The sequence below is a fragment of the Cutaneotrichosporon oleaginosum genome (assembly GCF_008065305.1).
Source record: "Cutaneotrichosporon oleaginosum strain ATCC 20508 chromosome Unknown ATCC20508_contig03, whole genome shotgun sequence".
Classification (NCBI taxonomy): Eukaryota; Fungi; Basidiomycota; class Tremellomycetes; order Trichosporonales; family Trichosporonaceae; genus Cutaneotrichosporon; species Cutaneotrichosporon oleaginosum.
Window position 1 is genome coordinate 991,153 of NW_027072172.1, and position 26,082 is coordinate 1,017,234.

The 26,082-nt window shown below is 58.3% G+C and overlaps 14 protein-coding genes across 14 annotated transcripts; 6 read left to right on the top strand and 8 right to left on the bottom strand.

The window, feature by feature from the left end:
- Nucleotides 1-250: 250 nt before the first annotated feature.
- COLE_03576 (uncharacterized protein) lies at nucleotides 251-3,425 on the bottom strand (the record flags this gene model as incomplete). Its single annotated transcript, XM_018426383.2, has 4 exons — nucleotides 251-2,969; nucleotides 3,011-3,170; nucleotides 3,203-3,239; nucleotides 3,405-3,425. 4 exons carry the CDS (start codon nucleotides 3,423-3,425, stop codon nucleotides 251-253), a joined length of 2,937 nt encoding a protein of 978 aa, XP_018281444.1.
- A 2,052-nt stretch (nucleotides 3,426-5,477) lies between these two features.
- COLE_03577 (uncharacterized protein) lies at nucleotides 5,478-7,181 on the top strand (the record flags this gene model as incomplete). The annotated part of the gene is made up of 7 exons (XM_018420693.2): nucleotides 5,478-5,531; nucleotides 5,563-5,743; nucleotides 5,779-6,406; nucleotides 6,439-6,671; nucleotides 6,763-6,930; nucleotides 6,983-7,127; nucleotides 7,160-7,181. 7 exons carry the CDS (start codon nucleotides 5,478-5,480, stop codon nucleotides 7,179-7,181), a joined length of 1,431 nt encoding a protein of 476 aa, XP_018281445.1.
- Nucleotides 7,182-7,497: 316 nt separating this feature from the next.
- COLE_03578 (uncharacterized protein) lies at nucleotides 7,498-8,291 on the bottom strand (the record flags this gene model as incomplete). The annotated part of the gene is made up of 4 exons (XM_018422138.2): nucleotides 7,498-7,688; nucleotides 7,726-7,833; nucleotides 7,885-8,052; nucleotides 8,153-8,291. The coding sequence occupies 4 exons, from the start codon at nucleotides 8,289-8,291 to the stop codon at nucleotides 7,498-7,500; spliced, it is 606 nt and encodes a 201-aa protein (XP_018281446.1).
- A 524-nt stretch (nucleotides 8,292-8,815) lies between these two features.
- On the bottom strand, nucleotides 8,816-10,805 carry COLE_03579 (uncharacterized protein; the record flags this gene model as incomplete). Its single annotated transcript, XM_018422139.2, has 4 exons — nucleotides 8,816-9,727; nucleotides 9,760-9,859; nucleotides 9,895-10,201; nucleotides 10,241-10,805. The coding sequence occupies 4 exons, from the start codon at nucleotides 10,803-10,805 to the stop codon at nucleotides 8,816-8,818; spliced, it is 1,884 nt and encodes a 627-aa protein (XP_018281447.1).
- A 464-nt stretch (nucleotides 10,806-11,269) lies between these two features.
- COLE_03580 (uncharacterized protein) lies at nucleotides 11,270-11,527 on the bottom strand (the record flags this gene model as incomplete). The annotated part of the gene is made up of 1 exon (XM_018422140.2): nucleotides 11,270-11,527. One exon carries the CDS (start codon nucleotides 11,525-11,527, stop codon nucleotides 11,270-11,272), a length of 258 nt encoding a protein of 85 aa, XP_018281448.1.
- Nucleotides 11,528-11,832: 305 nt separating this feature from the next.
- COLE_03581 (uncharacterized protein) lies at nucleotides 11,833-13,276 on the bottom strand (the record flags this gene model as incomplete). Its single annotated transcript, XM_018425925.2, has 6 exons — nucleotides 11,833-12,083; nucleotides 12,239-12,494; nucleotides 12,528-12,600; nucleotides 12,632-12,968; nucleotides 13,024-13,154; nucleotides 13,188-13,276. The coding sequence occupies 6 exons, from the start codon at nucleotides 13,274-13,276 to the stop codon at nucleotides 11,833-11,835; spliced, it is 1,137 nt and encodes a 378-aa protein (XP_018281449.1).
- Nucleotides 13,277-14,370: 1,094 nt separating this feature from the next.
- Nucleotides 14,371-15,107, top strand: COLE_03582 (uncharacterized protein; the record flags this gene model as incomplete). The annotated part of the gene is made up of 4 exons (XM_018422141.2): nucleotides 14,371-14,401; nucleotides 14,436-14,665; nucleotides 14,697-14,950; nucleotides 14,984-15,107. 4 exons carry the CDS (start codon nucleotides 14,371-14,373, stop codon nucleotides 15,105-15,107), a joined length of 639 nt encoding a protein of 212 aa, XP_018281450.1.
- A 116-nt stretch (nucleotides 15,108-15,223) lies between these two features.
- On the bottom strand, nucleotides 15,224-15,842 carry COLE_03583 (uncharacterized protein; the record flags this gene model as incomplete). Its single annotated transcript, XM_018419708.2, has 3 exons — nucleotides 15,224-15,460; nucleotides 15,492-15,732; nucleotides 15,766-15,842. 3 exons carry the CDS (start codon nucleotides 15,840-15,842, stop codon nucleotides 15,224-15,226), a joined length of 555 nt encoding a protein of 184 aa, XP_018281451.1.
- Nucleotides 15,843-16,149: 307 nt separating this feature from the next.
- COLE_03584 (uncharacterized protein) lies at nucleotides 16,150-17,982 on the bottom strand (the record flags this gene model as incomplete). Its single annotated transcript, XM_018422142.2, has 3 exons — nucleotides 16,150-16,780; nucleotides 16,820-17,383; nucleotides 17,456-17,982. The coding sequence occupies 3 exons, from the start codon at nucleotides 17,980-17,982 to the stop codon at nucleotides 16,150-16,152; spliced, it is 1,722 nt and encodes a 573-aa protein (XP_018281452.1).
- Nucleotides 17,983-18,551: 569 nt separating this feature from the next.
- Nucleotides 18,552-19,100, top strand: COLE_03585 (uncharacterized protein; the record flags this gene model as incomplete). The annotated part of the gene is made up of 1 exon (XM_018419709.2): nucleotides 18,552-19,100. The coding sequence occupies one exon, from the start codon at nucleotides 18,552-18,554 to the stop codon at nucleotides 19,098-19,100; it is 549 nt and encodes a 182-aa protein (XP_018281453.1).
- A 209-nt stretch (nucleotides 19,101-19,309) lies between these two features.
- COLE_03586 (uncharacterized protein) lies at nucleotides 19,310-20,260 on the top strand (the record flags this gene model as incomplete). Its single annotated transcript, XM_018425926.2, has 3 exons — nucleotides 19,310-19,644; nucleotides 19,679-19,754; nucleotides 19,844-20,260. The coding sequence occupies 3 exons, from the start codon at nucleotides 19,310-19,312 to the stop codon at nucleotides 20,258-20,260; spliced, it is 828 nt and encodes a 275-aa protein (XP_018281454.2).
- A 352-nt stretch (nucleotides 20,261-20,612) lies between these two features.
- On the bottom strand, nucleotides 20,613-21,629 carry COLE_03587 (uncharacterized protein; the record flags this gene model as incomplete). The annotated part of the gene is made up of 3 exons (XM_018422143.2): nucleotides 20,613-20,851; nucleotides 21,085-21,207; nucleotides 21,296-21,629. 3 exons carry the CDS (start codon nucleotides 21,627-21,629, stop codon nucleotides 20,613-20,615), a joined length of 696 nt encoding a protein of 231 aa, XP_018281455.1.
- A 1,439-nt stretch (nucleotides 21,630-23,068) lies between these two features.
- COLE_03588 (uncharacterized protein) lies at nucleotides 23,069-23,933 on the top strand (the record flags this gene model as incomplete). Its single annotated transcript, XM_018422144.2, has 5 exons — nucleotides 23,069-23,182; nucleotides 23,232-23,310; nucleotides 23,383-23,499; nucleotides 23,631-23,800; nucleotides 23,847-23,933. 5 exons carry the CDS (start codon nucleotides 23,069-23,071, stop codon nucleotides 23,931-23,933), a joined length of 567 nt encoding a protein of 188 aa, XP_018281456.1.
- Nucleotides 23,934-24,367: 434 nt separating this feature from the next.
- On the top strand, nucleotides 24,368-26,053 carry COLE_03589 (uncharacterized protein; the record flags this gene model as incomplete). The annotated part of the gene is made up of 2 exons (XM_018422145.2): nucleotides 24,368-24,559; nucleotides 24,713-26,053. The coding sequence occupies 2 exons, from the start codon at nucleotides 24,368-24,370 to the stop codon at nucleotides 26,051-26,053; spliced, it is 1,533 nt and encodes a 510-aa protein (XP_018281457.1).
- Nucleotides 26,054-26,082: the final 29 nt, after the last annotated feature.

Here is a 26,082-nt window from a genome sequence, read left to right on the forward strand (position 1 = left end):
AGCGTCTGTCGGGATGAAGAGAGGTTCACCATTTCGGAGCGGAACATCGTTAAGCGGAGATGGCAACGACGTTGGGATGGGCCCAGCGGAGTGTGAGTACATGGGTGGAGGTCACAGGGACAATTACCAGTGTGTCGCAGGACGCCGATTGCCACCAATCCGATGTCGGGCCTTGTGGACAATGCATCTAACCTAACGAAAGCTCTAACCTGTGTCCGTTTCTATGTTCTAATGTCCTATGCCTTTCCGTTTACATCTCAAAGTCCTCGGTGTACAGGGTGACGTGCCCACGCGAATCGCCCTTACGCAGCTTGCTGGGGTCGATAGCATCGGACACAAGTGAGCGAAGCGCAGTACCCAGCGCGGCGGGGCCACACGTGCCGACAATCATGGCGCCCTGGGCGTTGCGCAGCTCCTCCTCGACGATCGACGCAAGCTTCGGCCGTCCCGTCCGTGCATTCTCCGACAGGATCAGCGCTGCGGCGTAGTCGGCCTCGTCGATCCACAAGTTATCGGCCCCAGCGCGGCCGCATCCCGCGCAGCTGTGGCCCTTCCCATCATGGGTGTCCTCCAGGAGGACCATACTTTGCGTGCGCGACGACAGTGAGAAGACTGTGTTGCGCACGCTCTCGTCGTCAAGGCTGGGCGCCGGGGAGGGGCCTCGCTTGAAAGGCTCGAACCGCTCCACGCTGTGGGTCGAGAAGGAGGAGCTGGGGCGGTCGTATGCAGACCCCGGGCGGGTTGTGGCCTTGAGCCGGGGACGGGGAGCGCCGACCTCGTCTGGATCCGGGTACTCGGGGCGATCGTGAAGCTGCTCAACTTCCGGCTCGCGGGGGGAGGGAAGAGGACTGCGCTCCTCGCCCGGCTGAATCAATCGTTTCCTCAACTTGCGGGAGCGCGCGCGGCGGACTCGGCCTTCACGCTGAAGGGCGCGAGACAGCGTGTCTTCAGCCGCGTCGTCGACATCGCTCTCTCCCTCGAAATTCGTTAGGTAAACCACATCATTGTAGTGCACACGAGTCTCGGGGTCGACGCCCTCATAGAACCCGCGCTGCGGTGCGGTCGTGCCCTCTTCTTCGCCACCGCCACCGTATACTGATGTAATGCTGTCGGTCGAGTCCTTGCGCTCAAAGGGGCGGCGGGGTGGCTCAAGCTCGACATCGCCTAGCTTCTCCATGAAAGTGTTGTCCCGGCTCATCGTGCGAGAGTGGGTGGAGCGCGGCATGGGGCGGCTCTTCTCACCGTTCGTCACGTAGATGTCAATTTGCAAGCGATCGGGGTCTGGAAGAGCGGCCTTGAAGCGACACATGGCACCGGCGCACCAAGTGATCTCGGCGTACTCGCGGACGATCCAGATGAAGCGCACCCTGCACAACATCCCTTGGCCGTCGAGCTTGGCCATCTCTTGCGAGAGCCAGTCAGTCATAGCGAGCCCGAAAGTGACGCCGGAGCCGCCGCACACCAGGAGGGCCGTCGAGTATGAAAGCCATGGCACGCGACCAGCACTTCCCATCGGACCGTCGACACCAGCGCGGATGAGAACGGGATCCAAGTGGCTTAGGCGCGGGAGACTCGCGTCAGAGTACACCGAGGAAGCGCGAGAGCTGCGCTGAGTCGGGGCGGCACGGGCCTCCATGAGGGCGAGAACGTGGTTGTACAGCTCACGGGTGAGGCCCTTGCGTGCCTTGATGATGAGGACAATTTCGTTTGGGTCGTTGTTGCTGATTGTGAATGGGTGAGTCTGAAAGTGGCTAAGCTCAGGAAGGTGGAGCAGGATGCTCTGGCCGGCATGCCACTTCATCGGACGGGTGGTGCGGATCGACACGCGGACGGTGCGGCTAGGAAGGAGCTGAACGTGCGCCATGCCGGGAGGGATGTTGACGGGGCTCCGGAACATCTCGGGGTCGAGGTCGACAACGCTCGGTATACGGCCGTCGACAAGCGTACCCGAGCTTGCGGCGGAGGCAAGATTCGGCGAAAACTTCTGCGTGGCGTGGGTCTTGGCTCGTCCCGCACCGTTGATGTACCAGTATCGGATCATGCGCCAGAGCCTGTCACCCAGCCAAAGGAACAGAGCGATGCCGACCCAGTGCGCGATGCTGTAGTGATGCACCAGCGCGCCGACCATCATAATGAACATGAGCACGCAATGAGACCAGTAGAACAGCTCATAGCTCCTGTGTCGCACGGGGCGGAGCGAGAGGGCCATCGCGAGCGTCATGGCTGTGTATGCGGTGATGCCGAAGCGGAAGCGGTAGACAGTGAGCATGGCAAACCACATCGGCCGCCCATCATAGTAGTCGTCAAACAGCTTGACGGTCCACACCGCCACGTGGATGGTGCAAAGACCCCACACGACCCAGCCACCAGCGCGGTGGAAAGTTCCCACCTTGTCCCAGTGCAGCCCTGTGAACCATCGCATGGTAAAGATGCCGAAAGGCGACGACTTGAGAGCGAGCGTAACGATGAGTGGCATAGCTGCAAATGCCATGAAGCCCCATCGGTTCCCTTGTGTCCATGTAGCCTTAGCGACTTGCCAGCTCACGTGGGTAGTCAGCTCCTCGACGGTGTTATCGGGCTTGGGGGCTCGGCGTATCTTCATCCCTGCGGCCTCTTGCTGAAGCTGGGCAAAAGTGTCTATTGCTCGCTTGACGATGCCAGTGTCGCCCATATTGGTGAAGTCCATAATGCCCTTTGCTTCAAGCACGTGATCCGGGCCAAGCACCGACAGAAGAATGAGCGAGAGAGTTACAGCCCCAATAGTGAGGAGATATGAGTTAGAGGGGAGCACGAAAGCTCGCCCCCATGATCGGGGCCACAGGCGAATGCTGTGCCGCCTCATTCCCCATTTGTTGTAGGCTGCGCCTATGCTCCCTCCACTGAGTCGCAGGTGGTGAGCCAGGGCGTACAGTGACGCTATACTTCCAACGATAATCCAGAAGATATAGATGTAGCGGTACTTGGGATGGCTGGAGTTAGACTGGGGCGCCCGAAGGTGGGAGATACGCACTCTGGCCACGACTCATGCGCAATGATGTATTTCCAAGCGAGATCGTGTGGTGAGAGGCTAGACGAGGTGGGCTCGGGGCTAGCGATCAAGGTGATAGTGGGGGCGGTGGTGATTGCTGTGGACACTGCGGTGGTGATGGCAGTGGAGACGGCGGTCGTGGCTTAAGTCAGCGGTGCCGGAAGGGAGTCTCACTGATCACAGAGGGCGTAGCTGTGACGGTGACGACGCTCTGGAGTGAAGACTGTGCGCCCGAAGTTGAGGTGGAGGCAGTCTCGCTTGCACCCGATGATCGCTCCTCAGTTGAGGTCGGTGAGGGTGTCGTTCGTGTGCGCGTCGACCTCGCTCGTGTGCTCGTCGAGCTTGCTCCCTCCCCATCTTGCCGGCGCAGGCGCACAGCCGACTCAACTGTAGCCATGATGAGTAGCGGATGAAGGATGGACTCGTCACAGTCATGTGCAGCTCATATCTGACCGCGAGACGGAGTTCATGACTGACATGGTCATGAACATGTTTGCCGCCGGGAAGGAAGCGCCCTGCTGAGCCCTCCTTGATCCTTTCTCAGGTCGTGGCGAGCCCGCTAGTTCGGTTCGGGATGGCGACGATCCGCATCTCGGCATCGTAGCCTTTGGCCTCGCACGCTATGTGGCTCTTAGACACTTGGAGAGGTTCTTGCACGAGCGCTGCGAGGGCTGGGGAGCAGTGACGGGACTGTTCCGGAGGATATTGAGGAGGGAGTTAAGTCCGTGTTACGATACGGGCAAGGGGCCGCGCGGGGATGGGAACTTAGCGCTCGAACGGAACGGGAGGGGTTGGAACCCGAGAGATCCACCCACGAACCCACGTTCGCTCTGCTGCATCAACTGTGACGGATCAGTAACTCCTTGAGGTTATAGGAAAACACAAGGACGCGAGCGGCACGGAGATGGCCGAGGAACAAAGGGAGATGTGCAAAGACGTGCGCGGGAGAATGATCTTCGTGAAGTCTTGAGCGCCTGTGTTGCATTTCAGAAGTGTAGTATTGATTGCCACAGAATATGGAGTTCCAAGAGACGCGGCATGCCGGCATTTGTGCCTCTTTCCTGACCCTGGTGACACGAGCCAGCCTCCCCCACGTGCTCTTTCTACTCGACATTTTCGTACAGGCAATATCTGCGGTTTGTTGCTTGCGCGCGCAAATGGACAGCGAGATGTGCGAAGATATGTAGATCGCAGCAGCAGAGCGTGCCCTGCAATGCCGAACATACGGAGCATGCGTGCGCGATGCCTATCGTTCCGATCCAGATGGTGGAACGAAATCCAGGACCAAACATGAAACGCTTATTGGCGACCAAATGTCCCGTAGGGTTCGCCCCACCTTGCTGTTCTCTCATCAGCTGCCCTTTCAATCTCACTCGGACTTCGGCTTGCCTTTTCGGTCCTGAAGAAGATGAGGAGATAACGCGATGAAAAGCACACGCCAGTGCGGCCAGGGCAGGCGGAAGAGGCTGACATAGGGAGTGTATCAGGTTGAGCCTTCCCGAGCCCTCTGGTCTGCGCTCTGCGGGTGAGCATCTCTAACGCGTAGCTCGCTTGTAGTGGAGGTACGTACACATGCGCACTCGTGGACAAAACCGATGCCGTAGCAGATGATCCCCCGAAAACTCCCTCTCGGCATCGGGAATCGGACCCTTCTAACGGTCGCCTCAGTGCTCTTGCGAGCGCTCGCCGCGGCGCGAGCAAATGGTCTTCAATCTCAGTCGAAAATAGATGCCTCAGATCTGGGATGGGAAGTGGTGATCCTAGGGATTGACGTAGACATGGAATGGCGTTACCCTCGCTGGAAACGAACATGCATGCCTGGTGGCGATCGCCGCCATCTGATGTGAGACTTGGCTTGGAAGTGTGTGACCTAATCGCTGATGCCATGGGTTTGTGCCACTCAGCTTTTGTCTCCGTGCCTGTTCCGCTCCGCTAGTAACATTAATGTTACAATAGTACGTTCCCGATGCGTTGTCGGCAGTGACCCAGACAGGCAAGGCTGCGACCGACACGATCAGCACGGTGTACTCAGCGCGGGAACGCTTCTTGCCAGAGGGGTGCCTTCATAGTCATTATGCGTCGTAAGCCTTGCAAACAGGAGGCGTGACGCATTGTCTTTATGTGTTACTTCAATTAGGCAAGTTCGAGATAATTTCAGGATCCCTTACTCGTTCTGCTGCCTACGAGACTTCTTGATGAGGTAGTTGGCTCAGCCATAACACTGGCTGGAGAGAAACGTGGGCTGGAGATCATGGCGTGCATGGCCCGTTGACCTCGCCGACCACTCATCATCCCTCTGCCCACTGCAAAGTAGTGGTTAGCAACACCAATCTTTGGCTGAACCCCACGTGACCTCGGCGTTCACCGACTCCATGCCCACTTATCTACCCCGCATCACCTGGAATGCGCTTACATCCATTGGCTTCTCCACACCACTCACATATCGACCATGCCAGTCTTTCCACAGACGTACACGTCAACCATCTCACACTGGCAGGCTACGGTGGGCTCTATTCAGACGGTACTGACGAAAGAACCGCGGCCCGGGGGCTCTGTGGGATTATGGCCGTGACGCCGTGCTCCCCGCCGACGCGGACATTGTGATCGTCGGCGCGGGGGCGACGGGCGTATCGCTCGCGTATCATCTAACGAGGCCCGGCATGGCTCGACGCAAGGTTGTTCTTTTGGATGCCAAAGACGTTGGATCTTGCGCTTGTGAGCCACCTTCAGAGCTACTACGCTAACGCAAGCGGGACGGAATGGCGGACACATTGCCCCCCACGCGTGGGAACTGCTGGGTAGCCTCACCGCCCCACTTTCGGAAGGTGGCGGAGGCTTGACGGAAGAGGATGCGCTTGATGTTCTATTCTTCGAGCAAGACACGCTCGACTTGTGCGAGCAGATCATTCTGCGCGAGCGCCTGGATGTTGATTTCTGGCGAGGATACCGCCTCGATGTGGCGACCACCCCTGAGCGCGTCGCAGAATCCAAGCGTACGCTGGATGCGTATCACCGCGCCATGAAGCGCAGCGCGAAGCACGGGCACAAGCGCCTCGACGCCTGTGCTCTCTTTGATGCCGCCGAGGCAGAGCGCGTGTCCCGTGTTAAGGGCGCCCTTGCCATGAAGTGGACTCCGAGTGGAAGCTGGCATCCCCACCGCGGCCTCACTGCTTTGCTGAAGAAAGCGCTGGAGAACAAGGATCTTGGCTTCTACTCGTGGGCGCCTGTCTCATCTCTCAAACAATACCGTGGCGGTTGGACCGTCGACTGTGCAGAGCGCGGCGTGATCCGCGCCAAGCAAGTCGTTCTCGCTACTAATGGGTACACCCGTCATCTCTTCCCGGACGACCTGGCTGCTAACACGGGGATTGCAGCGCAGTAGGTCGAAGTTGTGAGTGTACTCACGCAAGCTTGACGCCCTACCGCGGCCATGCTGGTCTGGTTGTTCCTCCCGTGACATATTCAGGCAAGAACGCCCTCGAGGGCTCGTACGGAATTGAGAATGGGCCCTACCTTATCCAGACGCCGCACGCAGGCCTTGTGCTAGGGCCGTTCAACGCAACAGTTCTCAATACTTTCGGCTCGCCTCGCGACCTGTACGGCATCGACGACGACTCAGTCGTTGTTCCCATGTTCCGCGAGTGTGAGTCACCCCGCACGGGGCTACACTAGCAATGTCCCGCTCGAGGTTGCCCTTCCGGGGCGAATTTCACCGAGAACTTGGCTGACCACAGGGCTCACGAGGTACTGCCGGGAATATTACGTGGGCTGGGGTCATGAAGCTGAAGGCGAAGGCCTTTCTCGAATTTGGTCGGGCATTATGTGCCACTCGGTCGACTGGCGGCCGCTTGTTGGCGAGGTGCCCGGCAAGCCGGGGATGTTCATCGCTGCTGGCTACAATGGTGAGATTAGTGGGACGAATTACTAGGCGGGTAAACACTAATCTGTCATTAGGCCACGGCATGGCGACCATTGTCAACATCACCCGCTGTCTGGCGCAGCATCTCGTAAGCGGCGTCCGCGACGATCGCCTCCCACGCTGCTTCGACATCACCCAAGAGCGGCTGGACCGCGCAGCGGCTGAGTGTTTGCCCCTCATGTAAGACCTGTATAGTATGGCGCTGATTGCAGTCCCCCTGAGCCCAAGCTGTAGAGTCGAGACATATGAACAGCCGGACGGGAGAGAAAAGGAAAACCTCTCGGTTGAGGCCCACTTATTTTAACCACAATGAAATTGAAATGTGAAGGGCGTGTAGCTCAGTTGGTAGAGCGTGTCATTAGCATTATAAGGTGTTCTTGACAAGGTCTTTGGTTCGATTCCTAACTCGTCCACACGATTCATCTTTTGCTGTATTCTCGACTCATCTGCCGGACTTCTTTCATTTTGGTCTGGACTGCGATCCACTGCAGAATACGTTCGGCGATCAACCTGCAAGAACTTCCCAGCTGCAATATCATACATATTGTGATTACACGATAGCAGCGATGGCGATAGCGACAACCGCACCCATCACAACAGGAGCGCTCGCACGCACAGCACTGGCAGGCTTGGCATCCCACGGCTTGACACCCTCCGGCAGTTGCTGCGCGCCCTTCGGTCCCACAGTAAATTCGGGAGACGCAAGGAACATGTAGGGTTTGGTCTGTGCGTCCGCACCGTCTTCAATATTAGCGTGGATGACAAGGTTTCGACCCACTGTTCTGCCAGCCGAGTACGACGCGGTACCCCGGCCCTGCCTTGATGCCCGTGTCTCCGGGTGGCTTCATTGGACCGAAACTTACGCTGGTTTCATTGGCGAGTACAGCTGCTGTAAGTGATCTATTTGCTACGCGGTAACAGCCAGCTGGTCACTTACACTCCTTTGTGTCGTACAGGCCTTTCCCGCCCAGGCCGGTCGTCGCGTCCGGCGCGTGGCCGGCCGCGTGGAAGACAGTAGTGTTCTTGTTCGTAAGAAGGACCATCAGCTTGGGCGAGGACTCTTCCTTCCAGTCCCATTTCACGTAGACGGTGCCGTTGAGGGGGACTGCTGTCAGCGAGAGGGCGCAAAACAAGGAGAAGCCGAGCGTCACTCAGGCGGGCGCATGACTGTAGTCTTCCGTGTCCCCTCTTCATCCTCAACGTACTAGTGGTGTCCGCGGTAGGCCAAGTAATCTGGCTGCCGGCGGCAGTCGTGTTCATGAGTTCGAGCGCATTGCTGGCGGCACCAGCCGCGCGGACAGCGGTGGCAGCGAGCGCTGTGGTGAGGAGCGACGTGAAGAGCATTGTGTGATTAATGGGAAAGCATGGGAGCACCAGGAGATACAAATAGGCGACGGGCGCTGTCGGTCGTGAGGTGGGGCGCCGAGGATGGGATGGTGCTATTCGCCGACGCCGCAGGCCGGAGGGGGGCCGCAGGCCGGAGGGGGGCCGCAGGTCCCAGGGCAAAGGGGTTAGAGAGGCTTTGACCAACCCCGCTATCTGATGGCGCCGCCGGCGCGGGGTGGATAAGAGGAGCGAAGTGGTGGCGTCGGCCCCACACACGCTCAGGCACTCTCCCTCTAGGCCTGACGCAACTCCCGCGATTATGTGCGAACACTCCTCCAAGCTGGCCTGATGACCAACGCTTGCGGGCCATTGGTTTGCGCGCTGCATCATTTGCTGCTGATCTGCTGATCGGAGATCGCAAGACTTCCGGAGCTGGATTACGTGAGGGTAGAAGCTGGCGGCTTGACAACTCCTCTGCCGCTCACGAGGAGCCCAGAATATCTGTACATCCATAATGCTACACCTGTAAAACTCCGCCCAAATTAGCTGTGCGTCGAGTCTATTGATCCTCTGGATCGCCCTTCCGATACCGAGACCGCCTTATCCGTACTGGATCTGCTGGCTCTGCGCCCCTCAAGCACCGCGGCTGTCGATACCGGTGGCGCAATGCCGATGTCATCCCAAACATCCTGCTCGCTCTGGTCGGTTGCGCGAGAGATGCGGCGAGCGAGCGGCTCACCAACATGAGTAATGCGCCGTGACAATGGCTCCTCGAGGAAGCGCGAAAGCGACCCGCGTCTGATTGGGCTCGGCGGAACCGGATGGTCCTCCACGGCTTCCTGCACTCGTTCCATCACAATGCGTGACGGACGTGGTCGCTCGTCGCTTGTGAAAGACACCCTCCGCTTGTGGGTCCGCACCGGCGTTTCCGGCACGTCCAGCTTGCCTGCGAAGCCTGGAATACTGGACTCGGGGCGCTCCGTCGCCGTACGTGGACGAGTATCCCCTGGCGAAGCTGTTGGCGTTATGGGCTGCATCGCCGAGAGAAGAATGGAGGAGCCCTGCCCAGGCGAGGTAGTGCGGTAGAGTCCAGAGCGGATGGGCTGGGGCGAGGAGATCGCACGGTAAAGCCCAGTCGTATGAAGTGGCTGCGGTGCGGGCGTGACGGACACGGTGGGAGAGGTTGGCTGTTGATTGGCGTGCGAAGTTGTCGTTGTAGTGTAGGATGCCTCGGACTCCGGGCCCTCGCCAGCGCTCATGCCAACTGCTGGCGAAGCACTCGTGGATGCTACGCCGTCACCCCCGCCCCAGTCGTATGCATGGTACGTTTGCCGAGTGCCCAAATAGGCCGTGTACGCAGCGCGCGCCTCTTCGTCTTCGGCCTGTTGACGCTTCTTGCGTATCCAACAGGCTCGCAACACGGCGATGAGCGTTAGGAAACCTATGCCGCCAACCTGAGGTCAGAGTCTCTCGCGGATTCACTCACGACACCACCTAGAATGCGCGAAACGTGGATCGCCGCGTTCTGGTCCCAGGTACCCTGCGAAGCTGACTCATTCGCAGCTAGCTGCATATTGGAAGCAAGGCTGCCGTTAACTCTTGCGAGCGTGGGGAGACTTACATAATGGTAGAGGGCAGGCTCTCAGCAGAATAGAACTCGACGCTTCGCAGTCCCACTGCGCCATCCGCCCGGAGCATGAGTGTGTGCGCCGTGTGAGGATCCAAATGACACAGGTAGAGCATTGTGAGAGCGCTGAACCAGGCTGTCGTGTTGATTCGCTCATTTTCGACTGGAGGTTTCCACTCGACCACAAGTTCTCCTCGCGTTGGTCCCACTGATCCTTTCACGACGACAAGGGAGCTTCCCACCGGCACAGGTACGTGAACGGATGCGCCGCTCTCTCCAACAATCTCCCCTTCATGATCGGCTGGCGTCAGCCACTCCTGTCTCGCCAGTCCAAACATACCCAAGCCGCTCTCATGAGCCCAGCTGCCAGCCCACTTGAAGGCCTCGTAGGCCTTCCCGTTCTCAATGAAAAGTAATCTCGTCTTGGGCACGCTATCGCTCGTGTTTGCGTTGCTGGCAAGGTGTGTATATATGGTGGCCCCGCTGACGCTGTACGCCCCTGACGACTTGTCGTCGATGGTCACCTCCACCCGTTTGAATGACGAGTTCCGCACATCGACTAGAGTTCCATCCGTCGCGCGTGCAGACTGCAATATGCGCCCGGCGTTATCGCGAACAGTGATGGCCGACGCGGAGGGTGATGGCGGGTCGCGCGCACCATATAGCACGAGCCCGGTGCCCTCGACAGCGAGCTCCACCGAGGCGCGCGCGGGTCCTTGCGTTGTGTACACCTCCCTTCGCAGTGTGTCAGACCAATCTGGCTCCCACGCGCCGTGGAAGCGTAAGATGGGGCTGGTGTTGTCTATGTCGAAAGAGATGGAAAGGTTCGAGATGGGATGTGCTAGTGCGAGGGATCTTGTGTCGGACGGACCTCCACTCAGGCTGGTCGCAGCAGCCCTCAACATGGTGGACCCCAGCAAAGCAAGGATCGCGCGCACATGCCGCATCCGTGGTGTGCTGGGATCGTTTCTTTCGTGTCCAGAGAAGCGAACAATCTTGTCTGGTTCGGAGTGTTGTGGAGAAAGTGTTCATGGGCGTGGTGGTGAGTTTGTGCCGGCTCTGCCGGGTGTCGTGCACCGCACGAACGGGCGGCGCTTTCAGAGAGGGACTGCGCACTGTGGAACCAACGAGGTAGGCATTGCGTACGTATTCCGGCGCACCAGGCGAGGCGCACCGGCGCAGCCAGGCAGAGCGACGATTCTCGCGTGCGTGCCCCAACCCCCTCCTAACGAGCCACGCGCTTGGCTCGCTAGAGGGGGGTCGGTCACCTGCCAGCGCACCTGACACGGTTGGCCCGATGCTGTCATCCAACAGAACTGAGCAGTCGAACCCCTCTGAAATGACACAAGGCACGCCGAGGGCGGGCGTATTAAGGCCTCGCCTGTTGCGATCGACTTTGTCTCCTTCGCCAAGCAAAAGCACATTTGGAGCGTGACACGGCAAGGAGCAGCCTGAGGTGGGGCCAATCCAGTTCCCCACAAACATTGACATACCCCACACCCGGGGTGCTGTTAGGGGCAACGTCCCGCACAAGTACGAACCTGCAACGGCTGCAACCTGCGAGTTCGGCAGCAGCCTCAAGTGCAAACAAAAGGTAGGACATGCGCGGGAAAACGACGCCCCACATCTCCACACCTCAACTCGCTGTCTCAAGTACGTCTTATAGCGTCTCTGACACCGGGACCTGAGCTTCGAACATTGGAGGGGGTCGTGCAATGGCCAGTATAGACATCGGCGTCTGTCGGGATGAACGATTAGTATGTTGGTTGTGAGACCAACATTCGCAGCCGAGCGCAACGCCTCAAGACCGTGTTTCAATAGCATCAGGCTTGCCGTTTTGATGACTGCCCAAGCGCCAAGTGACTGACTAATGACATTGCAGCAAATGGCAGTATTGTGCATAATGAGAACGATAAGGTAACTGACTAAAGCTTATATCCCATCACGAGTTTGACGTTTCACCGTCAAAGACGCCACAGTTACTTGGACCCGATTGGGGGCGTCGGAAGTGGGCGCCTGCTCCTCGGTGTTGATGACAACGGCACGTCGTTGACCGGCGTAACCTGCTCGGTTAAGCTGGGTGGTGCCGCTTGAGGGGCTGGGGCCTCTGGATGTGAGCCAGGGTCGACTGCGTCTCGAGGCGGGGCCGCGTTGAAGCCTTCGAACGTTCCAGTAAGATAGGGCTGCTTGTAGTCGGCCAAGGCGGCTGTTGTGACCTTGGCTGATGTAGCCTTGGGCTGGGGCTGAGGCTGGGGTTGAAGGCGTTTGAAGAACCCGCCCGTCGGCCCAGCAAAGCCTGGACTCAGCGGAGCCGCTGATGGCAGCGCAGGCCGCCCACGAGGTGCGGCCCCGGACAATGTATCAAGGCGCAGACGTGAGGACCATTGTGGGTTGTACGAGGGAGGGAGAGTGCGAAGGTGCTGAGAGGATGAAGCAGAATGAATTGAACCGCCGTCCACCTCCCGCATGTATGGGGAGGTGCGGTGATCCAGGTCGCGCGGCGAGTCAGCGCCCGCCATACTTTGACGCCGCCGACGCCTCCAAAAGAGGGCTAGAATGGCAGTGAGGACAAGGACGCCTAGCACCCCTCCGATCTGGGCTTAGCTCTGGCGCTAGTGAGCACTCACCGCCCCGCCGATGACTTTACCACGGTTATTCTTCGTGGCTGTCACAGTTTCGGCTGCAGCAACCGTTGATTCCCTGCCATCAGCTTGCCCTGCCAAAGACGCACTCGCTTGCCCAAGCGGAGTAGTACGTGAGCATATGAAGCCCAATGTTGGTCACGTTGTACAGTTCGCTACTTAGTGTCTGGATCGTAAGGTTGTAGACCACATCGGGATCCAGATACTTGGCATACAGCAGTGCGGGGGCAGACCAGCCGCAAGTCGCAATGAAGTACCATCCCTCGGAGGGGAAGTCGGGTGGATGGGGATTCCACTTGACCAGCGCGTCACCCCTGTCGGGGCCCACAGTACCATTGAGCAGAAGGTACGTTGTGCCAGGTGGAACGGGGATTGTGACCGTTGACGAGTTGCCAGCCACCAGCTCAGTGACAATTGCTGGACCTCCTACGTGTCAGGCCATCTTCCTCCCCCCCTCCAAGCCCACAAATCCCAAACATACCATTCACAGATGTTCTTCGGTTCTCTGGGTGCCAGTGGGAGGTGTTGGTACCCCCATAGCGAAGGCGTGGGTTGGGTTTTTCATCAACCACAAAAGATTCGTAAGATACGGGAACTTGACTCCATGAGGATCTGATGTAAGTTCCGGCCAGTGTGGACACTCACGCGTTCGACATTATTTGAGTCCTGATCGCAACCCCGCGTACAGTGTAAGTTCGCGCCGGGTCCATGGCCTTCATAACGACGGTGCGCATGCCCCACTTCAGGTCTTGCAGTGACAACAAGGAATCGTTTGTTGGTGCTGGCGCGACAGAATCGGGACTCAGGTCTGTGTTGAGTTTGTCGACGCTATACTCAATCTCCGTGGCAGACCCTTCGGCCGCGGGATCTCGTGAGCCGTTGACCCGCACTCCGGTGGTCTCCGTGATCAGGACGAGGCGGGGTGGCTCTGCTCCAGGCTGCGGCCGAACACTGTGATACGAGTCTCCCCAACCCACTGGACCGGTGTAGTTGGAAAACGAAGTCCACGGGGAGTAGACGGAAGCTGAGTAGGCTGAGGTGACATTGGTGAAGTTGGTAGCCCATAGTGGATGGAGCCGCGGGATGCCCCATTTCAACAACGGCGAGATGTCGGTGATGTTGTACTCGAAGGAGAAGTACTTGTACTCCGCACAGGCTGGGCGAGCGAGACAAACAAAGGCGATTGCCAAGAGGGATATATGAGCCAAGGGTAGGCGCTCCGGTGGGCGCTTGGACGCCACCATGTCGCTACACCTGAGAGCGACTTCAATGGACGGCGCGTTGTTCGGACGGAGGATGGCTACGCTCAAGCGAGTAGTGGAGTGCACAGCAGCAAAATCAAGGTGGGGCGGGCGCCGAGTGCATCCCACTGAGCGAAGAAGAGTCGCGGGCACAATCATGTATCATCAGCCAGCAAGCCGGCACTTTCGGAGGGTGCAGATTGAATCCCGGTGTAAGGCACAGTGCAGATCATCCATATGAGGGGGCAGCTGACATGAGTCTCAGCCGACCCGCCCATGCCGCCGAGCGGGCTCGGTGGCTAGCTCGCAACCGAGTAGGCGCCAGTGGTCTGGCTCACAATGAATCGCTATCATCTCGTCCCGGCGGCGGTTCGCCGTGGAGCCAAGCCAGGCTTCGCCGGCCATGCACGTATATTGCGCGGGCTGGTGCAATAACCGCGCTGATCACGTCCATTTTGCCGTCTTGGTCGCGGCATCAACCTGCCCGCCCGCCGCATTACAAGGGTGGAGAAGAAAGCGTGACAGTGGGGCAGCCTCATGAAGATGAGTGATCACCATGAGAAAGAGCTTAGTCCAAGTCAACCAGCATGCGCCTTAACCTCGCGTTCGCATGGCTTGGTAAGTGTCAGCGAGCGTCGAAAGCTGACCCTAGCATTGTCCACCACGGCCGTCTCAGCTGCCTCCAGCGTACAGGCGGCTTTGGATGTCCTCATCTCTGTGGCCGGAGAACTGCAAGTTATGAGAGAAGAGGCGCGGCATACAAAGCGCGCGGGGATCCCTATGGACCTAGGGCCGTGTGAGCCGCGTTGCGTTGAAGGAGATGGCGTGTGGGACGATTGCCTTATCTTCGTCAACTTCACGAAGTGCCTTCAGCACTGCTATGTGCGCCCTAGCAAGGAATCGCTGACCTTAGCAGAAGTGGAGCGAAATCGCGGACTGCTTCCACTGCAACCAGGAGAATCGGCGGAAAGACCACCGCATCTGGGAGTTGCAGTTGGGCGAGGCGTGCGTCAGGTTCCTCCGGGACCCCACGGCGGATCCCTCATGGGTGGCTGGCGATGGGCAAGCTTATGGGGCGACTTTCACATACGGGCAAGCACCAACCCAGTCAGCTGGAAATAATTCAAGTCTCCCTCCTATAAGGACGATCACGGTGGGCAACGCAGCGTGAGCAATGCGTCGGTGACCGCTAATGGGCAGAGCAACCAATCCTTCTCAGTCTAGCGCTGCGTCGTCCCGGAACCTTGGTAGAGCGGAAACCAGGCTAGGGGTGTTATTATTAGTAGTATCTTGCTCGCTCGTGATCGATAAACTTTGGACGTAGACGGAACTGGACACATGTATGACTGCTCAGCTAACTCCCATGGCCCGAGGATTCGTGGTCATAAATCATCTCCGCCTCATTAATCCGACGTACACTGAACCCCATCCTGCCGAACTCTACCACCTTAGACGCCCCTTCTCATTCAGCTGCGCCACCGATATTGGCGAGAGTGGTTCCGCGTTCCATTGTGGGTCGTACGCTGGAGGCAGTGTCACTTCGTCTATCTCGAACCGCTGTTGTGGCTCCCTAGTCTCCTCAATTCGTTGGATGGTGTGCCGTGCCCGCTTGCGCCGCCACCCGCAGCAGTAGAACACCAACGCTCCGAGCGCAATGCAACCGATGACCCCGCCAACCTCTCGTCAGCCGCGCACGTGTCATACTCACAACACCGACAATAGCCCCGACATTCAACTTGCCCGGCGAGCTCACCGCCTGGGCATTGCTTGGCAATGGGACGGTCGAGGGAGAACCAGCCGCCTGTGCTCCACTGGGCACAAAAGCGTCGCTTGGGGGCGTACTGAGCGGGGACTGCGCGGTTGGTCGTGGCCGAGGATCAAGTCCTGGTCGAGTGCTGACTGTCGGCCTCAAAGGTTCATCAGCCCTTGTCGCGTCCCCTGTTGCTGTTCTGCCGTGAGACAACAACACCGATGCCACTCACGGCCGCGCTCCGGGCCAAGATTCGCTGGATTCGAGCGCGCTAATGAGAGCCTCTGAGAGGAGCTGGCCTGCTTCCATCGCCGCTGTATCGGCAGTTGTGAACAAGTGGACTGAGGTTGACCAGTTCCGTTTAGCGCACAGCCGCGGTTCGATACAGCTGACATCGCGACAGCGGGTGGGCCTGCGTCAAGTGACCGCTTGGCAATCGGGCGGCTGCCAACCTTCCGTGGCAGGTGACCTCGGCCGTTCCTGTTGCTGTCGCGGAAGCTTGATGAAGACGATTAGAACCGTACTTAAGTTAAACCCTATCTCCCCTTATCTAATGTCGTTTTTCGTCGAAGACCTCATCTTGGTACATACACATAGGCTATACAACCACATCTTACTATGGGTCGGGGTTTACGGCGCGCAACATGGCCTCACTGTACCCGTCCTGGGGGCTTTGCTTGGACTTCTCGCTGAATGCGCCGGCCGTTGTAGTCAAGGTCTGCTCTGAGGTCCCAGTGGTGGAGGTCCTCTTCCGGAAAAAACCTCGTGGACCAGACGTTTCTGTGGCACTCGGTGCGCGACCGAGCGGAACACCGCCATGACTCTCAGGAAGATACGGCCTCTTCCAGTCCGGCACCACGGACGGTGACGGGGTTGAGAGCCCAGAGTGATCTGTGTACAACTGCTTTTCGCTTGCGGTTCCCAATAAGGGTGCGTCGCTCTCGCTGTTGGTGCGCGGAGCGCTCGTCTCGCGGGGGAATGCGCCCGCCCACGCCGGGTCATAGCTTGGCGGAACAGTGTTGATGTGCGCCTCGCTACCAAGTTGCGGCTGGACGAACGGCGTGAAGCGCGAGTTCTCGATGTTGGCCTCGCGCTCGGCTTCTTCCCTTTCCTTCCGCTTTCTGGGCCTCCAAATGCACAGGTATACGGCCACAAAGGTCAGCAGCAGACCTCCCACCACACCGCCGACGACGCCGCCGGCGATGGCCGCGGTATTGGACTTGGCCGCAGTCGTGGGTTTATCCCCGCTAGCAAATCAGCGCCGGAATAGGTGGTGTAGTCCTTACGTATCGAGTCCATAGAAGTAGGTGATGCTGTGAATGCCAATATTTCCCTTTTCCGAGGCCGCGGAGCGCACACTCAAATTGTATTGCACGGTCGGATCCAACTCGCGCACATACAGGATTGTGTCGGCGGCCCACGAGCTATTTGCGGAGTTGAACTGCTCGGAAGCGATGTCGGAAGGGGTCTCGTTGCTTCGACCGCGAGGGAGTGGCGGCAATGGTTGGAACTCTGCTGCCAACACCCCCCTACCAAGGCCCGTAGTTCCATTGATAACCAAGAACGATGTACCGGCCGGAACTGTAAGCCTACAGCTGGTGTCATTGGAAGCAGACACAGCCTGCCAATAGGCACTTGGCCCAGAGTCTCTGACGGGGCCGGTGAGCGGCTGCGTGGCAGTGGCAGTGGGAATGGGAGATGCAGCAACCTCCATCACATCCGCGACACCTTTTTGAACGCGCCAGCGTGCTGATGGGTCTGTGGTGTGGTTCTCCCAGGTTAGGCGTGGATTAAGAGCCCCATCCGTAATGAAATACTCTGTGACGCGAGGGATTTGATCGGCAGAAGTGCTGATATCAGCATCTTAAACACGGTGAATAACGACACAACGTAGAGTTCCCATATGATAAAATTTCACTCACAAGTTGGTAGCAATGCGCGAGGTGTATTGGAGAGCGTCAATGGTGAGTACACCTTCACCTTCCGCCGCGAAGACATGGATCGACGAAATGTTGGTCGAGAGATCGATGCTGATCGCTGAGCCATTCTTTCCCGGAGCGCTCACGCCGGTGGAACTTGCGACGTCGTTAACAATGGCACGGAAGATGTCTGTGGCGTTGGGGAGTGAAGGTGCGCGCCCACCGTACACCCTCAGCTCACTCCCTACGAAGGGCGAGATGATGAAGCCGGTAGCGTTGATATCGCCCTGACGTTCAGGCGGGACGTCCGCGGTATTGAGAATGCGCTGAGAGGCTCCCCATCCCACTTGAAAGCGGGAGGGATTGGTCACACCCCCGAATGCCGGCTTCCACAAAGGTGACCATAGAACCATTGGTGACATTGGATCGATAGTGAAGGAGATGGGCTGCCATGAAGGATCGGCGGCGTACGCACTGTCGACCAGTGCAAGCACCGCGATGCACACCTGATACGACCGTCCGAGCCTCATGATGAGCTTGTTGATCTTTGTTTGACCTGTTTAAAGCGAGCGTGGGGTGGCGATGGGGAGGAGGAAGTTTGACAACGTCGAGAAGGTGAGGTGATAGTATGTTGAGCTGTCAGGGCTGCGCTGCCCTGTCGAAGGGTGTTCACGTTCATTCATTCCTTTGTAGCATGTGAAGTCGGAGCGGATTTTCTGTGCGGCATTGACCGCTCTGTGTAGCTGGCATTGCTGAGTACGTATGTGCTCATATTTTGTACATCATCTTGGTATCCGGCCATCCGGACACGACTGCGTAACGCGGTTGTCTTGGCATCGCTCAATTGCATTCCTGGTTCTCTGCATTGTGCCAGCCTGCGCCAGAGCTGGGGTCTGCCTTGGCGTGGTGCTTCGACCCACCCTGGATTGCGGTGCCTCCCCTCAGATGCCCTTATCACTGGTCGGGGGAGGGCAATATGTCCCCGCTCCAGCTCCTTCGGTGACACTTACTTCACCCCCCACATCGACACCACTGGCATCTCAAGAATTTCCTGTCGCACTATAATCCTCTGGGTACCGGCTTCGCTTGCGCCCCCGCAATGCTCGCTCTACTCCTTGCCGCTGGCGTGGTGGCAGCAACGCACAACGTTGTTCCCTTTCAGCTCTCCGTCACGGACCAGTCCCCCCTCGTTCAGTTCACGCCGGCTGGTCCCGGTGGATGGAACTCGTCCTTTAGTCAATCAGCTTGGTCCACGTATACTGAGGGTCAGCCGGGTATAGGGGAATCGTTGCATTACATCAACACCTCAACTTGGGAGGGCGTCGTGAGGCCCAGCTTCTCCGTTGGGCTGTCCGCGTCGGATGTTATCGTGATGGGCGATGTTAATGGGTCGCCGCCTGCCGACAACGCGATCTCCGCTACGGTCACGGTGTACGAGGAAGAGGCCGGCAAGGGGCCCGGTGATGGACAAGTCACCAACGTCACCGCATCGCAAGGCCTCAAACTGTCCTCCGGCCAGCTTGCACGAGTCAGCAACCTCAGCGCGGAGCAGCCGCATCTGGTCGAGTTTACGATCACGGACGCGGCACCGAGTGTATACAACGTGCGCAATGTTATTATTACGACGGCTCTTTGGAGCAAGGCGTAAGTCTAATCTCCGCCTTACGACATAGAACGTCCAGCCGTGCTAATTGGGGACAGGAACAGCTTCGACAAGGTGCCCCAAACCGCAACTCCTTTCGTCGTGGATGGCAAGCCCAACCCCGAGTTTCAGGTGGATTCTTCATCATGGACTGTCAATACCTCGACGGTTTATGGCACCAGTATGTCGTGGTAGCAGGGGGTCCTGTCGTGCTGATGACAGTGTTCCCAAGCAACCTGACGGAGCTCTACGCCCCACCAGGGGAGACGAGAGCCAATGTGACGATCCAAATACCACCCGCGACCGCTTTCATTCTCATCAGAGGAACAGTCGGCCCCGGTCGATCCTTCCCGACTTATCAGTGGACTCCTGCACCTCCAAATGGGAGCTTGAGCTCGGTGAAAGGCGGGAGCGCGGACAGCCCTTGGGTATCTGAACAGATTCTTTACGCGCAACGATTAGATCCCGACCTCGACTACATGCTCGATATCGCCCAGTCGAGGCTCGGCGCTGTGGCTTTAAGCTCAGTGACGTTCTACAGCGCCAACATGTATGCTAGGAGCGCGGCCCTCTGCTGACGACAGAACAGAACCGACACAACCGCCTGTCTCAGACCCAGGCCGTAGCAAGACCCCTGTTGGAGTCATTGTTGGCGCTATTGTGAGTGCTTAGCATTCGATGATAGTTCGGAGGTGGAGAGAAGATCGGGCGCATATATACACTGTGCGGTCTGTTGGGGCTAACGTCAGCTGGCTGTCGCCGGCCTGACTATCCTCGTTTCGGTCGGCTTCCACTTCCTCGTCCGTCGCCCCCGCAAGCGTCGCGAAAGGGAGGAAGCCGCGGCTCTCGCCGGGCTTAACGCTGGCTTCGTTCCGTTCGGCACTTCAGACTACAACACGCAGCCGCCGCCCATGCAGGAAACTGATGCCGGTGCACTCGACCCTCCGCCCCAATATCAGCCGGAATGGAGTACCGACGGAAGGTCTGCGACGACGGGGTCGACCAGCGCCCTAACACCGCTCGCGCCGTGGAAAGAGCCGTACATCAATGGGACGTACACTCAGCAGGAGGCCCCGCTGAGCGCGTCTTCCACCGCGAACGCGACATTGCAAGGGGCAAGCTTGCCGCGAGGAGCAGCGCCAGCGCAGACTCCTGTTTCGAAGTAGTCGCGCCGGGGGTCGCAGCCCCGGCGCATCGGTATCCACGACCGCAGAGGTAGAAGAGCCATTATAATGTACATCTACGTGTCTTAGTGAGCCTGGGGTGCAGAGCGCGAGGTTATGCATCAACGGAGGGAGGGTTTCCGGTATGGGCGCTAACCCACTGCGCCAGCCCTGCCATTGAGACCCTGCAGACAACATTACATGACATCGTGCACTGCTATAACGCGTCTCATCACCTATAATACCCAGGGTTGTCACGTCCGTGAATATGACAATCAACGTCTCTCATCTCGACAACCCTCCCTCGCCGCATACTCTTCCCACTGTCCACATATGCCCCATCGAGGGGCAAAGGTCACAATCCCACAGCCATCGCCACTATGGCGCCGACGCTCGCGCCCCACCGAAGTGGGGCGAGGCTGAGGCCTCCACCACTCAAAACGGCAGACTGCGTCGGTCCATTGGGCGGATTCCAGTTGCTCATAGTTGCGTTCGCTGGGTACGCCGACACATCAGCCGGAAGACTGTCTGCTCCATCGGCACGGATCTCGAAGGGCACAGACCAGGCGAACTGGAGCGGCTGAGTGGTGTCGCCTATGTGTCAGCGCGTCGATCCGCAGATCAACACTCCGCAAATCTACACCCCTGCCACCGTGCTTCGCCTCGTCGCCGGGGCACGAGTCCGGCGAAGGTCAGACAATGAGCTTGCAAAACAAACTCCCACACACACCTGGCCTTATATGCCGCCTCACCCAACCATACACGAGTGCTGACGGCCTCTCCATTCAAAGCCGAGCCTCCGTGTCTTTCTGCACCCTCCCACTCACCAAGACGGTAAGCCACGCCGACCTTGAAGCCCGAGCCCGGCTGCACATCATCGGGATTGTCGCCGTACGCAGGAATCCACTTGATCCAGTATGTCCCGGTTCCAGCCGGCTGCGCCGTCGATCCTGAAATCAGCGCCGTAACTCTGAAGGTCCACCACCGTGGACACAACGTTACAATGGCCGTAGGGCGCAGCCTGGAGACAAAACTTACGGATCAGCCTCTGAAACACAAAGTAGGACTTCAACTCGTCCAAATCTGAATTGCCAGCCTTGAGAAGCGCCGAGTTGTCGTTGGAGAGGACGTAGACGATGCTCTTCGGGCTCACACCGTCGGGCAACGAGTACTTGAAGTACGCCGTGCCGTTGTGGGACCACGAGCTATCGGCGGAGGGGAAGATGACAGCGGCGCTGACTGTGGGAGACGGCGCGGCCTGAGGCGTCGGAGTGGCAGGCAGAGATGTAGCGGCTGAGGCGATTGCGCCCTCGTTCGCCGAGTACTGCGCACGCGCGAGCGCAGCGCACGACAGAATCAAGGCGAAACGCATGGTGAGGTGAGCATAATTGAAGGCAACGGGCTGGGAAAATGGGTTGTCACCGAGCGCTGGGCTTGGGCGACCATCCCACTTACATGACCATGGTGGCTGGGCACTGGCAGCTGGCCGCATGGCCGACTGTTGGCAGGCTAAGTTCAATGCCGGCGGCCCTGGGGAAATGAGAGATCTGGGTGCACGGCTAGTGCGGGCCTGTCGATCGCTGCCCACCGTATCGGAAGCCTAAGGATCCCTAGACTGGCCCATGGGATGGACCATACGGCGAAATGGCAGCAGATTGCGAAGCGAGAGGCAGGTCGAGGACGGCTGGTCGGTCAAGCTTACGCCCTGTGACGTAGATCAGCGCGGGCAGAAGGGCGGAATTGAGCTGAAATCGCCCTGAAGAGGTGAACGAGCTGAGGACCGAGGGATTGTCAACCGCCTCCATTTCTCCTGCGGCCAAGCATGGCACACTCTAATCGACCTCACAGCTGACTGGAGAGGAGAGGGCGGTCGCACTACAGCGTGAGCCAATGTAGAGTTCAGCTGCATAGGCATGTTTGTCGGTGGCATGGATGTTGGACAAATTTCATTTCGGCCAGCCTCGATGCGGTGCTCTTGTCTTCTCGAGATCTGACGCAAGCTTTGTCCTTGAAGTTGGACACGCGCACAGCCATCTGTGCATCACAGTTGCTCCTGGATGATCCCGAATACAGCTGAGGATATATGTTCCTCTCGTCACCAGTTAAGTAGAGTGTTAGTGTAGTATACATGGCCCGACCAAACTATTGTTCACATCTGAGCAGCATCCTTGTCATGCTGATTGGCCTCAATTACAGCTAACCCCAGCGACTCTCGCGAAGCCACGCATGGGAAGAGGTCGCAAAATGGAAAGTAAGGGCGGAAATTACAGGGAGACCTCTCACGAGTCGCGTTTTCAACCAGCTTTCGCCTGGTGAGCAGTAGCTGAGCAGCGCTTTCGGATTACAGACGCTGCGATCTGTTGCTTCCTGACGTCCACAGGCTGACATGACCTCGCGATAAGGGCTCAGTGTGCTGCCCCCCTGGCGTCGTTGTTCGTTAGATCCTTCTCAATGGATCGGCAGATCGGCCCCGAGGAGAATTAGCCTGCATGACAAGCATGACGTGAGAAGCATATCCCTAGATGAGGCCAACAATGCGTCGGTCTCTTATGAATCAATGAATGGCACCGGTCCAGGTACACATCACTCCAGCCACAGTAATAGGAAGCTGTGCGAAGCGCTGCAGGACGTGTGAATGTGACCGAGCGAGTCGCGTGATCTCAATAACAGACGCCCGATGACAAGCCTCCACCGGCACATCCGGGAACAACAATTACCCCTCCCAGACATCACAAGTTGTTCATCGCTCCATTACTCTCAAATTCGTGCACGGCACCTCCCCAGCTAACGCGAGGCACAACAACAGCAATCATGAACATCGACCGCTCCCAGATCCCGATGCTGTACCCTGCACCTACCCAGCTTGAGGTCGTGCCTGGCTTCGCAATCGGAAGCCAGGTGACGCTGATTCTGAAGGAGTCGCTGGTGAGCCATGCCCCTCCATGCCCCCCTCTTTCAGTCCTAACGCGCATAGGACAACTTCTCCATTCGTGACATCGACAACCAGCCCGTTCTCAGCCTCAAGAGCCGCTTCGGATTCGCTCGGAGAAAGGGTAGGTGCTTATTCGGCAGCGCGTGGTCTGCGAAAGTCGCTTCCCTTGCCCTGGGCAAAGCACTAATACAAGATTTCATCGACAATTATGGCCATACGGTCTTCAGCTTGAAAGAAAAGAAGTATGCCTTCACGGGGCTGGACTCGTCCCAGCGTGAGGTCTTGACTGTGCACAGCCCAGTCGTGACGGGTGAGTCGATGCGCGAGTGAGGCTTTGGACATCCCCGCCGATCTCACGGTCATGGCTGTCGAAGGGGCCAGTGGATTCTACAGCTATGATCGGCCCTTTCTCCCCATATGCTTGTGCCGTACTCACCACAGCCGACACCAAGCTCGATGCGACTTTCGTTAACACCTTCACGCACACCCCCGAGACGGTCACGATCCAGGGACGATGGCCAGGCGACATCGTCGAGGTCTTCTGGCATGGCCACCTTATCGCAGTGATCATGAGGCGTCTGACTAAGCGCGATATTCTCGGACAAAACACTGTACGTCGCACTGGGCTTGCCGGTTCGTCATTTGTACTGACGTCAGTACATCTTGACGATTGCGCCAAACGTTGACATCTGTCTTATGGCAGCGCTGTGTATTTGCGTTGATGAACGTCGCGAGGCCACTTGATTTCGGTTTCTCAGCTCCGACTTACACCGTGTAGCCCTTGTTGTACCGCCTATAAGTCCATATTTGAGATGTCTTGCCACAGACGACCGACACCCTTAATTACAGCGCATCAGTCCCGCTAACAGTGGTGAAGAGCTCCCACAATATGCCAGCTTGCGCATCCGCACATAAACCCATTTGGCCGAGATTGAACCTGCACGCCCTCGGTTACAGGCTCGGTGGACAGTGTTTACGTTCCTCGGCCCTTTGGGAACTACCATATCCGACAACCGATCAATTGATTACCGCCCTGTGCTCGTTTTCCGCTGGATGACCACATGATGAGCCGCGTGCCCGCATGTATTGTTTAGATACCCCGCACGAGCAGAATCATCATCCATGTCGCCCTCACACCACCTTGACTATCTCCTCCTCTCCATAGCTCTTAACACACCATGGCTCCGTCCTCCCTCGACGTTCCAACACCCTCACGTCCCACCGTCTTCATAAACGCCAACCTCGTCGGCCGTCCCGGCGAAGGCCCGGTCACCGTCCGTATCGCTGATGGAATGGTTCAGCACATCGGCACGGAGGTCGACACGAAAGGTGCCGAGGTCGTAGACCTAACGGGAAAGTGGATATCCCCTGTATGTGATGACCTGCCCATGGGTATCGTGAAATTGGTCAACTCGATGTCTTGGATGGACAGTGGAGAGCCCAACTCGAGGTTGCTCGTCGCTGCCCCGACCATGGCTCAGTCTTTCCGAGCTGTAACCCCTCGCTTTCTTCGCTAATTCAAGGGCCTCATTGACTGGCACACCCACTTTACGATGAACTCCGTTGCGTCGCGGCGACTGAATCTGTACCACTGCACAAGCGTGGCGGGCGTGTTCACTCGCGTGAAGGAAGCCCTATCGGACTCAAGGCATGACGAAGGGGGCCGGCTCGTGTGTATCAACCTCCGCCTCGGAGCATGGGGGGATCGCGACAACCTCACACTCGAGGCGCTCGATGCTCTCTCGCCGAAGCCTCTCATTATCATCGCGAACGGTTACCATTCAGGGTACTTGAACACTCCGGCTCTGGCAATCGGCGGGTACACTTGTGCCGACTATCCGAATGGATACTTGGAGGAGGAAACTGCGTTCGCCATGTGGGGAAAATTGCAGGATACAGCCGATGTCAAGGTGCTGGACGAATGGGTCGCCGACGAGGCTGCGGCAGCCGCTCGTCTCGGAGTGACGGAGATCGTCGACCTCGAGATGGAGCACAACATCCCCGTTTGGCAGCGCCGCGTCGCGGCCGGCTTCGACAAGCTGCGTGTCCACATTGGTTTCTATGTGCCCCACCTGGACGATGCAATTTCAGCGGGCCTGAAGTCCGGTGATGTGGTACCAAAGACGCGCGGGCTGGTGCTGGCAGGCGCACACAAGCTCATCACGGACGGCAGTCTGGGCTCGCAGACAGCTTACTGCTGCGACCCATATCCGGGCACGGAGAACCGCGGCCTCTTCGTGTTCACGAAAGACAAGCTGGCGGCGCAGATGGCCAAGGCGACGACGCACGGATTGACACTCGCGGTGCACGCGATCGGGGACAAGGCGATGCACTTGATCCTCGAGACATTCAAAGCGGAGTCTGACGCAGGCCGACAGGCTCTACCCGGCTCGACGATCGAACACGCGCAGCTCGTTCAAGAGTCTGACATACAATTGTTCGCGGAGCTTGGCCTTATCGCTTCTGTACAGCCTAGACACATGGTGGACGACCGTGAGCTTTGCCACACCTTCTGGGCGGGGCGCGAGGGTCGCACTTTCCCTTTCAAGTGGTTTGTGGACGCTGGCATTCCCATGAAGTTCGGGACCGACTGTCCTGTCGCGCCGTTGCAGCCGTGGGAGGCGATGGCCGTTGCCATCAGCCGGGCCGGGGAGGGCGAGAAAACCTTTTGCCCTCAGCACCTGATTGACCTCGAAGTCGCGTACCGGGCGTCTACCCACAACGGGCGCCTCGATATTGTGGAGGGCGATCGCGCCGATCTTGTGGTGCTGGACCGCGACCCGCTCGCTCTCGACGCCGCTGAGTTGAGACGAATGGTGTCCTGTGGCACCATGCTCGGCGGAAACTGGACGTACCGGAAGTAAAGAGATGCCAAATGATTGCCGTGGTAGAG